Raw genomic sequence first — 12253 nt, 5'->3', positions numbered from 1 at the left:
GTACTGCATTTAGAATAAGTTGGTCTTGTTGTTTCCAATGAAAAAAAATATTAACTTAAAAAGAAGAACCATCAGCAACAACCATGTGAGGAGGAGGAGGAGACGACAAAGAGCCATCAACAAAAAGGAAAACACCTTGTCCAAGAGGATACGACTTCATCTGCATTCGCCAATAAAAATAATTTGTGTTTGTAAGCTTTAAAGAAATAACTTGATGGGTATTGGTTAGGGAAACAATGCTTGCAATTGAAGCCTCTATGGTGGCAAGAGTCACGGCGGCAACAATAGGGGAAGTTGGTTGCACAGCAGCAATAGAGGAAGATTCCAAAGCAGAAGGAGAAGAAAAAATATGAGGATTCACAACAGCAATAAGGGAAGCTTCCAAAACAGAGGGAGAAGAAAAAGTTTGCACCATAGGTGATTTGAAGAGTCTATTAAAGAAAAGAAAAGAAAGTAAAGTTTTAAAGTGTAATGACTATGATACCAAACAGCTGAGAACAATAAAAGACTTAATCTATTAGTTAGTCAACGTTTTCTATTTATATATATATATATATATATATATAAAGTAATATACAATAATTAATAGTTAATGTAGTAGATATTACATCACAAAATAATACCCTTTTCCGAAATATATTCAAGCCTTTTAATATACTATAATACTCTGTGTGTGTGAGAGAGAGAGAGAGAGAGAGAGAGAGAGAGATGGAAGAGTACATAGGTGGCCCAATATCTGTTACTCTTTGCCAAGCTTTCTTGCTAGAGCTTCATGTGTTTTAACTATTCACTGCCTAGAATGTGTAGTAAGCACATGTTGAGCTGTCAATTCTCCTAGGGAAGGTGTACAGTTCCAAAACATTCTTTGCTCATATGTGAACAAAACTATACAGATAATAAAAGGAGTCCTTCCATTACACTAAAACAGTAACGAATTTGGATGTTCTGCTAGAAAAAGTGGGAGAATGAGCAGTACAAAGGGAAAGATAAAGACGAGGAAGGCACTGGCTACATATACAGAAAATGTACTATCAAAGCTCCCATTGTTCGAGAAACCCTTGAACTGTAACTTTCATACATGTAAAAAGACAGATGAGATTAAGCAAAAAAGTCCAGTGTTCCCTGACTGATACCTTTGCATGCATGGGTCAATCCAAAAAATGAGAGCAACAGTCCTGATGCTTCCCTTGTTTTACCGCTAATAGTTGGAAGGGGGCTTCATAAATTTGAACAAATGTGGTAAACAGATAAAACTATTAGTTTGCGCCAAAGGGTTTGAAGTCCTATATTTTGGAGGAAAAATGGAGAGTAGCAGCATGAACAATACTGTTGGGAAAGATGATGATCTCTTAGTTGACACTGCAGAAGCTGAGGCTCTCAAGAAGAGAATCTCTAGCCATCCTTTGTATGGACTTTTGGTCCAAACTCACATCGACTGTTTGAAGGTTCTCTCTCTCTCTCTCTCTCTCTCTCTCTCTCTCTCTCTCTCTTGTGTGCACTGTGTGATGTAAAATTATATCAGAAGCATTAAGAGGTTAATTCAAATTTGTTTGTGAAATTATTTTTTTCTCAGCACAAGTAACTCAACTTTTGCCTCATTAATTTCAACTATATTTATGGCAGTGTTACCAAAATTTATTTAATTTGATCATGATCTTGAGGTATCAAAATCATGTTAATGTGTGTATCAGATTATGTTTTTCCTTCTACATTTTTATGGGGTTGTCAAGAGTGCAATGTTAAGTGGCTAAGATAGCACCAACCAACACTCTAGAACATTACACTTGGTCAGCAAAACACAAACGGGAAAATTCTACAACATGATCTTGAGCTTCATGGTCCATTTTTTTGTGGCATTTTTTTTCTCCTTCCTTTTTCGTACTGATGAAAAATCCAAAACATGGTACTGTGATGCTAGCAAGTTTCAAGAGTTTGAAGTTGAAACACGTATACAAGATTCATCAAATTGTGCAGATATGAATAGCAAATAAAATAATATATATAATGTCCCCATATATTGATGAGGATTCAGAATCCTACACTTATCATTAATTTTCAGAGGCTGCATTTTCTTTTCAAGTTCTGTTCCAAATATCACAGTGATCAGATTCCATGAATTAATGCATAGGACTCATGCATATGCATGAATGAAAGCAATACATGACATTTTTTCTTAATTTTTTCTATAATGAAATCAAAGATTTGAATACGATTTGCATTGTTTCTTCTTGCTTTTGACATATCAGGTTGGTACCGTTGGTGATGTTGACCGAATCCCAAGGGTGAGGCCGAATTTATCCTGTCAATTTCCCAATCCAAGCTCCCTCAGTCAGCCAGAACTAGACAGTTTCATGGTAATAAACTCGAGCCCTCTCTCTCTCTCTCTCACACACACACACACACACAGACATAGACACACAGATATGTATTTCCTTTAAAAGACAGACAGCAAAGAACTAGGGTAAATGTTCTAGAAAATAAATGCGCATTCCCTTGCTGTGTGTAGGTTAGTCACACTCTTCCTTATAATAAGTCATTAGTCAAATCCAACATGGTATGACTAGACTACTTGCTTTAATCACATCACTAGGTTTGAAAGATCATTTTTAAAAGACGAGACTGAGTTTTTTTAATGAAAATAATAAGACAAGACTAGATTCTGTCTATGTTAGTCTGTTCTAGTTTACAGACAATGATATCTTGAAGTTGAGACTGTTCTAACACTGCGCATGGCAGCCAAATCGATCTCGTGTAATCATTGAAGGGATATGCTTTTTCTTTTTGTAGTCATTGATGTTAAGTTTCAAACTAAACCGTGAAAAAAATAAATCTTAAATTAGTCTTCTTAGGTTGAGGTAATGAACTTAGGTGATGACCGGTAACAGAGAAAATAATGCAATGATTGAAATGAAAATGAAAAATTCTATTCTAATTTTATAGATATTGAATTGATAGGAACTAAAGAATAATTGAAATGAAGACTGAGAATGAAAAATCAAATTAAATATATAGTTTAATTGTTATAGTGCAATAGGTTATATTTTTAAATGCTTTTTAAAAGTGTATTTGTCTTAAAAATAAATTTTAAATTTATATTTTTTAGTGTTTTTTAATGATTTTGATGTTCTAATGTTAAAAATAAAATAAAAATTTTAATTCATTTTCAAATAAAAAAAACTTTTAAAAAACACTTTAATTTTTATTCTATTAAGTGCCACTTAAAAAAAAACACTTCAATTTTTATTTTATTAGGTGCCTCGGGACTTCCAATTGGACATCATTTTAAAGAAGATTTGACAAACTGAAGAGTTAAAATATAAACTTTTGATTTTATGCACTCTTTATTCATAACACACAACATTTTATAAACTTTTGACTCACTACTGTATTCTTAAGTTTTAAAATAATATTGACCAAGTTTTAAACATTATCTTAATAAATAAATAAAAGCTCTTTTTTAAAAGACTCTCCTCCCTTTATAGAGAAAAATGTTTAGAATATTAAATTGAAGGACAAATTTGTGAATTTAATTATAGGTTTAATTGAAATTGTTTTTATAGTAATCAAAGAAATATTAATATTGGGATTCCAGAGCCATTAATAAGATGACAAACAAAAAAATATGAAAAAAATTATTTGGTTAGATGAAACTATACAAATTATATACAAATTATGTCCATTGAATTAAGTCAATCACACATTTAAATTTTAAAGGACAAATTTGTGAATTTATAGGTTTAATTGAATTTTTTTTTATAGTAATCAAAGAAATATTATATTATTGGGATTCCAAGCCATTAATAAAATGACAAACCAAAAAATATGAAAAAAATTATTTGGTTAGATGAAACTATACAAATTATATCCATTGAATCAAGTCAATCACATATTTTTCAGTCATCGGTCAATTAAAGTTGTTCTAGTCTGATTGAAATTTCTCTAGGTTTATTATACGCTCGTATATAAATTTAAAAGTTTAGTATTTCATATTCTCTTTGAATATACAATATTTTCGCAATTGATTCTTGTGGGTTTACATGCAAAACAATATAACCTACACTACCTAGGCAAAAAAGAAAAGAAAAAAAAAAAAAACCCTCAAGGTCACCATTGATTCGCACAAGAGCTTATCTAAGCATGCGCAACTGAATAAGACGTGGTCTTTTCTAACCTAGCTAAGAAGCAACAATAACTTAAAAAAATTAAATTATTAGATGAGTTTTTAGGAATTATTTATATTATTATTTAATTTATAATTTTAAATAAAAACCTTTTAAATTTAAAATTTAAATATGTCTATTGCTAACTTAGTTTAATTTTACTAATTGAATAAAAAAAAGAGTGAATTTCGAATTCCTAAACATTTAGTTAAACAAATTTGATATTATATTAAAAAAACATCCCAATTTAAATTTGTTTTTTTGAATAAGGCTTCATTATCGTTTTATTATTTTATAATATGATGCTATTAAGTAAAAGCAACACATATTAACCTGTAATATATTATATATATAGTAAAAAAAAAAATGAATTGCATGCTATATATTTGATGAAGGAAACTAAGAAATGTGTGAAATATAGTTCCAAGAGAAGTAAGAATATATGAGTTCAAACTTTCTTACTGATTTTGTTTCATTAATTTCTCTACGATCCTCCAAATTATGTCAGCTGTTAGTAAAGAAAAATTCCAATTATTATCATTACATAGAATCATGTTGTAATGTCTTTTAATGATCCAAAATCAAACGTTAAAATTTAGGTGGTCATATTTAACACTACTCTCTTATAAATCATTGCTCCGGTTTAATTAAAATGAAAAATGATATTATATATTATGGAATGTATTATATTATATATAAGAAATATTGTAATTTTTTTATATAGATTTATTCTGTATAATATATTTTACATTATCATATGTTTGCTGACCTAGTCAACATACATATGATAATGTAAAATATGCTAGACAAGAGATAAATTTATAAAGAAAAATTACAATATTTCATGTAATATAATAAATTTCATAATATCATACAAATTAAGTAGAACTTTTCAATTGATCAGCTGATATTGAAGCAGCAATGTTTTTTTTTTTGGGTTAGTTCTTGCTTTTATACAATGGCACATAACGATATGGTATGATATAAGAATTTATTTTTGTTTTCACCAAATAATTTAAGCATTTGGATTTACTAACTAATCATTTTATAGCGTAGTAGGGCTTCTATAACCTCGTGCATAGGATCAGTTCAAATTCTGGTTACTCCTCTCCTCTTAAAGATAAGCTTAATTATTACTGGCACTCAGCTAATATATTTTGGATTAAGCGATCATTTGATAAGATATATATACTTCTGAACCTGGTTTAGTGGTCTTGATCATCATAATGTTGAGGCAATATGCAGGAAGCATACTGCTTTGCCCTGAGCAAGTTGAAAGAAGCAATGGAGGAACCCCAGCAAGAAACAGTAGCTTTCATCAACAGCATGCACTTACAGCTTAAAGAGCTCACAAGAACCCATTCCAAGAGTACTGCTGAACATTCCACTTCCACTACATCTTCCGGTGAGCTACTTCACACATCCCATTATTGTCTCTGTTATGTTGCCAAGCTAGCTATGAATGATAATTAACTCAAGGGTTTTATACGTACAAAAATGTTTTAAAAAAACTATTGCAAGTAAAAATGTGGCAGATGATAAATGATTAACGTTTGATTCCAAAATTTGTAGTAAATAATCAATCAGTTAACATGGAAAAATAATAATTAATTTGGTATATAAAACTACTAAATAGTGTTTTATCTCTGGACATATTCTTCTGCAGGAGAAAGAATTGACTAGAGCAAAATGGACCAAAGAATGAACAGAAAGCAGGATTATTTCTCTTTGGTGAAATTAGAAATGACTAGCTAGTCATGGTGCACCCATTGAGTTTTAAGTGAGTGCTTATTGTAAGCCGTTGTCTTTGTGACTTGCATGTGAGAACAACATCATATTAGTTATTATAAGTGTAAAACATGTCAAATATCCTAAACCAGTTGAAATTATGTGCCAGTAGGTGTTTCTGCATATGCTATTTTCATTCTGTCTTTAATTTTGGTCTACGGCTAGAGATGCAGATGCTTGAGCAGCATCCCCTTGTAGGAATGGGAGTGAATGATGGAATCTACATAAACAAACCCAGCTATTTGTTTTGAACCTATTAATAAATCGCTGTTTTCAATGAATAAAAAAGATACAGTAACCATAACAATGCTGCTAATGCTAGACCAATTCATTCAATTGGAGGGGAAGAACACAATCTTCTTGTATAAAAAAATACAAGAAGATTTATTAGCCCAATAGGATTCAAGATTTTCTGTGCTGATATATTTTTCCTTACTGCTTGACAATGAATCCTTGCTGTATGCTCCACATGGTCATGTAAAGAGAGAACAAATATACAGTAGTATTGAACAACTTTCACTATCTTTGCTGCCTGTCAAAAAACTGTTTTACAGCAGTTGGACGCATACTTATTAAACTCACTCTGGCCGATGGGCTAACCTGGTAAATCCCATTTATTTTTATCAAACAACTGAGAGACCTGCTGCAGTTTTTTTTTTTTAATTAGTTGGAAACCATGCTCTCCGACTCCTTAACAAAACCATCTCCAGTCCAATCCTTGTCAGACTGCAAACCTGTCTTGATAGCTTTCCTCTGTTGCATGGCTTCTTGTTGCCGGCGCACCAAATCCATGTGCGTTGTGAAATACTCAAGAGATGCTCTGGAAGGACAAATAGAACAAGGAAGAAAGTTTATAGCTAAACTGCAGGCAACTTTTTATAGCTTGCGACTTTAGATATCTTCGATAAGAATTACCCTCTGAAATCTTCTATTGATGAGAAGTTGTGCATTTTCATGAAATCCTTCAGCTCTTCACAGAGTTTCTTCACAAGGCCATATCCATGCATCATAACCCCAGTGCAGACCTGTAGTCGAACATCAATGGTCTTAAATATTAGCACATAGTGCAGAAATCCAAAACAGTTATACAGTAGAAGTGAAAGATGGCTTTTAAAAAAATTCAAAAGAAAGGCAAATTATGGTTCTCTCTTTTATTCAGGAGGAAGAAAATAGCAGAGTAACCACAAGTCTTACGAAACACAAACTGAAAAGTATAAATTCTGGAGGCAAGGAGTAATATTTTAGTAGTTATTCCTACCTCATACCTGCCTACGGACAGATTCTGTGTGGAAATCACAGTCTCTATAAACGATAAATTTTTAGCTAAATGACATCAGAAATTCAGAGAACCAATTCCCATAGCTCACAGTATGAATGCTTTAACCAAGGAACAAGTAATAAAATTGATCACCTTCTATGCGAATGAAGTAGAGTGCCCTGCTTCTTGAATTGAACAAATTGAAATGAGGCCTTGAATAAGCAGAAGAAAAGGGCAAAAGCTATAAGGAGGTGGAGCGAGTTTTTAAACATTCTCCTTCAGGTGACAAGTCCAATCAATTTAATCGAAATCTGGTTATGAATAGGTGAATTATACTCCTCTTTCAAGGATCCCCTCCAGTTTTTCCTGGGCCTTGTATAAACAAACCCAAATACATCCTCAAACATTGATCAGAACAAATTGTTTTCAAATTCCTTGTAAAAGATATGAAATCAGAAGCTATTGACTTCTACTTATGGATCACACCATGGATCGATAAGCTCAGTATTGAATTTTTCACGTTGAGTTAAAGTGTGTTAAACTATACAGAATATCAAGCTTGGGTTACAAAGACATTTGCTGGTTTGTCACGCCTTAAATTCACTAATAACCAAAAAGAACTTGCTCCAAACTATTCTCATTTTTTTTGTTTTTTTTAATAATCAGCTGCTCTTGTTTTGTTTTTACAGTCTTTATCTTTTCCTCCAGCAAATAGTAGTAGTATGACAGTAAAATCCACCTAGTGTTGACCCCAAGCAGTTTAAAAATAAATATCAGCATCAGAGTAGATTTACCAACTACAAGGATATCAGCAATCTTATGGTTAAACAGGCAACCGATTTTTATCAGGTACATGTAAATGTATTGAGACAGTAAGAACATGATAAACAAAATGCAAAACAATTATTTTTGCCTACCTGAACTGTATTTGCTCCGAGAAGAATAAACTCGGCAGCATCACCACCGGTCTCAACAACTCCAATACCAGAAAGTGAGTGTTGGTCCAAATCAAATTCTGATTTCATCATTTTAGCAATACTCATTACTTTCTCTAGTGCAATAGGATGGACTGATTTGGAAGAGTAACCCCCAGGAGTTGAATATCTGACAACAATATTTAAGCACCAAGGTGTTACTTAAGGAATAATGATTGATATGAAATATTGTCTTCTGTCAGCTAATACAAACCCTTCAACACAAGGCTCTGGCCGTAAGGTTTTCAGATTTATTCCCATAACACTCATGATGGTATTAATAGCAGACACTCCCTCGCATAAGGATAGTAATGCCACCCTAGCTGGCTGTACAACAAGATCAGAAAAAAGTCATGAGTAAAAAATGTAACTGAAATATTACTGCTTAATGCACAATACTATGAAAAACAGCAGCTGAAAATAGATCGATGAGATCAAACGATGTATGCTATTCAATCATACAAGTGTTGTTAAGCCAGACATATGAGAAGAATGAAATTGCATTTCTGTACCACATATACTCAAAGGGAATGATGTTTTAAGGATTTTTTAGATTAGATTTCTAATGTTAAGCAAGTAAATAACAATTGCATTTCTTGTAAATAAACACCATGTATAAAACACAAACAAATTTCTATCCTTAGTCAAATATTTCTTAACTACATGATAAATCAAGCTAAAATTGCATGTTTAGTAACGAAAGAAGAAAATGACCTGTTTTATGTCAGTGATGTTAGGAGTCATCTTTGCCCATACTGGGACTGTAGCTTTTGCATTAATCCATCCACGAACCTCTTCCAATAGCGCACAATCTTGGCCAACTGCAGCACCCATTTTACGCTCAGGCATTCCATGAGGACATGAGAAATTGATTTCTAAGGCATCCTAAGAAACATTTTCAGGAATATTAGATGACAGCAAGCATCCGACTTGAAAAAAAAGATCACAAAAGTAAGAAATTGGTGATGACAAAATCTTACAATTCCAGTTTGCTCTACTCGGTCAATGAGTTCCTCCCAAGCAGCTTTGTCATACTCCTCCATGATTGAAGCAATGAGAGTCCTATCAGGATATTCTTCTTATAATTGCTTAAATTCTTTCAGCATTGTTTCAATAGGCCGGTCACTTACGAGTTCTATATTCTCCCAACCAATAATTTGCCCCTTGGCTGAGCCATTTGCACCTGCTCGTAGCTGAGCATATCGAGGAGTTACATTTACAACTTTCGCTGCATCTAGTGACACCTAGCAAATTAAGAATTGAAGATCATTTTTGTTATGAATAGATACAATAGCTGTAGCATGGAAGGCTGCCAATATGCCTCAGTTAAATTGAAAAGAAAAGCTTATCAACAATCAACAATGCTACTGTATCCTGATCAACATCTTGCATAAGCAAGCCTAATTATTCCTAAGAAAAGCTTTCACTTTTTCCACCATGTCAATTCGGATACTATGAATGAAAGTTCTATTTTGACAAAGACAGGGCAATCAATACCAGCGAGGAAAAGGAAGAAGCCATGGCGATCAATCACTAAAATCATGGATTTCTCATTTTTGCATAAAATAAGAGTCTAGAATCTAATCTAAGAAATAATCAACAAGATCATCAAACTTTGAACCATCCAATCCTCACTAGATTAAGCCAGAACTCAACTGTAACACCTGTATCTTAAACATCAGCATTGATATGATCCCACTTCCATCATCACTCGACCAACCCCCAGAAAAAATATGTGTATATATATGATCAAGAGAACATCCACATAGCATGACTCTTTCATTTCTTTCCTCTTGCAACCCATTTACAGTGACGCTCAAATCAGGTTCTCCCTGACCCAGAGAACCCACCAACCTGAAGAACCCAACTTTACTCCTGCCACGTTGTGTTCTCAAACTCGGCCGAGTAAGCTCAGTCACAGAATTCCTCCCTCTGATGTGGGTCAAACACAAAGAAGCCATAACTATCAATCAAGAAAGAAAGAACGAAAGAAGTCACAGAATTGTTTCCAGCTCTTGAATGTTTATGTAATGGAGATGGAGACATGGGAAACAGTTTGATTGAATCCGAGTTAATAATATTCAGTATGGGATAGGAAAGAACGTAGATTTAGAGGAATCGATTACACGTCTTGTAGGAAGTCGTACCTGTCTTTTGTTTTCGTTGGTTTTGTTTTGAATACTCTACTACTAGACATTGTCTGTGGGTATAATTTTTTTCCTTTTTTTTAGATAAAAGCTATGTAATGTTTTGCGTCTCTTGTCTAGAAGAACTGAAAAGTATAAACATTTGACCTTTGCGACATGTTCCCCGCGATAAGGAGTATGAAATCAGTCGAGGATGAAGCAGCTACTTCGGATTTTTTTATTTCCAATTCTTTTTACTTCCTCCTACGAAACCAAGAGGTAAAAAGATCAATAAAAACCGGTCTTTCAGTATATAAAATAAAAGTATTTTGATTTAATGAATAAATAAATAAAATCCTAGTATCATCAGGATTGTCCTGTATCCATGCTTGGAGTCTGAAAAGAGCAAAGGGATGGTGGTCTTACATGACCGATCAAGGGTCCAATACTAAAGAAAGACTCTACTATTCAATGGTGTCGGTCTACCTCTGGCTCAAGCTAAACTTGGGCTAATTTTATGGGTAGATAGCTCTTCTCTCGTGAGGAGCTTTGCTTTCACTAGCCCGAACCTGGTCTAAGAAGACCACATATAAGTCGTTTGATATTACGATAGCAACAGTTTTTTTTAGTATTTTTTATTTAAAAATATATTGAAATAATATTTTTTATATATTTTTAAAATTTATTTTAATATCAGCATATTAAAACAATCTAAAAAAATAAAAAATAATAATTTAAAGTAAGAAAAAAATTCATTTTTTTTTGCAAAAGTGTTTTCTAGTAGCAAAAACAAAAAGGACATAAGAATGAAAATGAACTAGATCAATGGTCAGCGCTGCATTGCAGGATAGATCAATTTTTTTAACATAAAAAAATAAATATAACTTACTAACGTGTTTTCTAATAAAAAAAAATAATTATCAACTCAAAGCATAATGTATATTGGATAACATCATTTTTCAATATTGATACGGTGATTTGTTGGATAATATTTTTAAAAAATATTGAGATGATGACGTATTAGATTGACCTGGCTTAATCTATCAAATTTGCAACATGAGTCAAGAGACCGTGATAACTCTATAAAAAATAAATCAAAATAAATTATGAATATCAGTTTCTAATCAACCCATTGAATGATGAAATTAAAAAAAATTAAAGTATAAAAAGGAGAAAAATAAACTACTTGAGTCAACCCAGATTAACCTGTCAAACCAGCGATTCAGGTCATGAAACCGAGATAAATATTTAAGGATGAAATAATAAAAAATTAATTAAAAAAACAATCAAAGTCAACTTGGGCTAACTTGTTACACTCGTGACTTGGATCGTGAAACCAAGATAACTTTTTAAAAAATAAAATGAAAAAATTATGAAACTTCATTTCTAACAGATCTGATGTTGAATGTCAATATTAAAAGAGAAAAAAACCTAAATCCCTCATATCGAATAACTTCATAGAAAGTAAATTGAAGAAAATAACAAAGTCTAATTCTTAAACAACATAATATTAAGGATGAAATCGAAAGAAAAAAAAAAGATTGAGTTATTGGATAGTGAAATTATATATATATATATATATATATATATATATGTATGTATGTATGTATGTATGTATGTATGTATTCAATTAAAAAATGATCCAAAAAACAAATCAAATCAATCTGGATCAATTTTTTAAATTCACAATCCAAATCAAATAGAAAGTAAATAAAAAAAATATAGAGCCCAATTAAAAAAAAATCCAAATTAAAAACAAACAAAAAAATGAACAAAGTTAGCTATGATCATGAAATTGAGATGACCTCATAAAAAATAAATTAAAAAAAATTATGAATCTCGCTCAATGTTAAATAAAAAAAAACAGGAAAAAAAAACTCGAGTTAACATGTTAAACCCACAACATGGGTTATAAGATAAGGATAAATTCATAGAAAATGAATAAAG

The 12253-nt window shown here is 32.0% G+C and overlaps 2 protein-coding genes across 5 annotated transcripts; one reads left to right on the top strand and one right to left on the bottom strand.

Annotated features, from left to right (window-relative positions):
- Window positions 1–937: 937 nt before the first annotated feature.
- Window positions 938–6073, top strand: LOC7485171 (homeobox protein knotted-1-like 1). Its single transcript, XM_024582142.1, has 4 exons — window positions 938–1445; window positions 2247–2354; window positions 5406–5565; window positions 5827–6073. The coding sequence occupies exons 1-4, from the start codon at window positions 1302–1304 to the stop codon at window positions 5841–5843; spliced, it is 429 nt and encodes a 142-aa protein (XP_024437910.1). The 5' UTR covers window positions 938–1301; the 3' UTR covers window positions 5844–6073.
- Window positions 6074–6243: 170 nt separating this feature from the next.
- On the bottom strand, window positions 6244–10524 carry LOC7486698 (dihydropyrimidine dehydrogenase (NADP(+)), chloroplastic-like). 4 transcript variants are annotated; one of them, XM_052445791.1, is made up of 8 exons: window positions 9845–10524; window positions 9311–9424; window positions 9161–9217; window positions 8973–9065; window positions 8395–8507; window positions 8124–8310; window positions 6864–6973; window positions 6244–6768 (listed from the first exon to the last, which is right to left on the bottom strand). In XM_052445791.1, the coding sequence occupies exons 1-8, from the start codon at window positions 10139–10141 to the stop codon at window positions 6612–6614; spliced, it is 1128 nt and encodes a 375-aa protein (XP_052301751.1). In that variant the 5' UTR covers window positions 10142–10524; the 3' UTR covers window positions 6244–6611. The 4 variants fall into 4 exon arrangements, with proteins under 4 accessions (XP_052301751.1, XP_052301750.1, XP_052301753.1 ...); XM_052445790.1 differs by having other exon boundaries at window positions 8895–9065; window positions 9845–10520; XM_052445793.1 differs by having other exon boundaries at window positions 8895–9065; window positions 9161–9424; window positions 10328–10501.
- Window positions 10525–12253: the final 1729 nt, after the last annotated feature.

Source organism: Populus trichocarpa, chromosome 12 (assembly GCF_000002775.5).
Source record: "Populus trichocarpa isolate Nisqually-1 chromosome 12, P.trichocarpa_v4.1, whole genome shotgun sequence".
Taxonomy (NCBI): domain Eukaryota; kingdom Viridiplantae; phylum Streptophyta; class Magnoliopsida; order Malpighiales; family Salicaceae; genus Populus; species Populus trichocarpa.
The sequence above is the reverse complement of the archived record's forward strand: the minus strand, read 5'-3'. Positions and strand labels throughout refer to the sequence as shown.

Bases quoted from the DNA above. Each gene is read 5' to 3' on its own strand.
- LOC7486698 (XM_052445790.1), bottom strand. From the start codon at position 10,141: ATGGCTTCTTTGTGTTTGACCCACATCAGAGGGAGGAATTCTGTGACT. The intron at 9,066-9,160 runs GTAAGATTTTGT...AATGTTTCTTAG, and splicing joins GAGTAGAGCAAACTGGAATT to GATGCCTTAGAAATCAATTT. The intron at 6,769-6,863 runs GTAATTCTTATC...TTGTCCTTCCAG, and splicing joins TCAATAGAAGATTTCAGAGG to AGCATCTCTTGAGTATTTCA.
- LOC7485171 (XM_024582142.1), top strand. From the start codon at position 1,302: ATGGAGAGTAGCAGCATGAACAATACTGTTGGGAAAGATGATGATCTC. The intron at 1,446-2,246 runs GTTCTCTCTCTC...TTGACATATCAG, and splicing joins CTCACATCGACTGTTTGAAG to GTTGGTACCGTTGGTGATGT. The intron at 2,355-5,405 runs GTAATAAACTCG...GGCAATATGCAG, and splicing joins CAGAACTAGACAGTTTCATG to GAAGCATACTGCTTTGCCCT.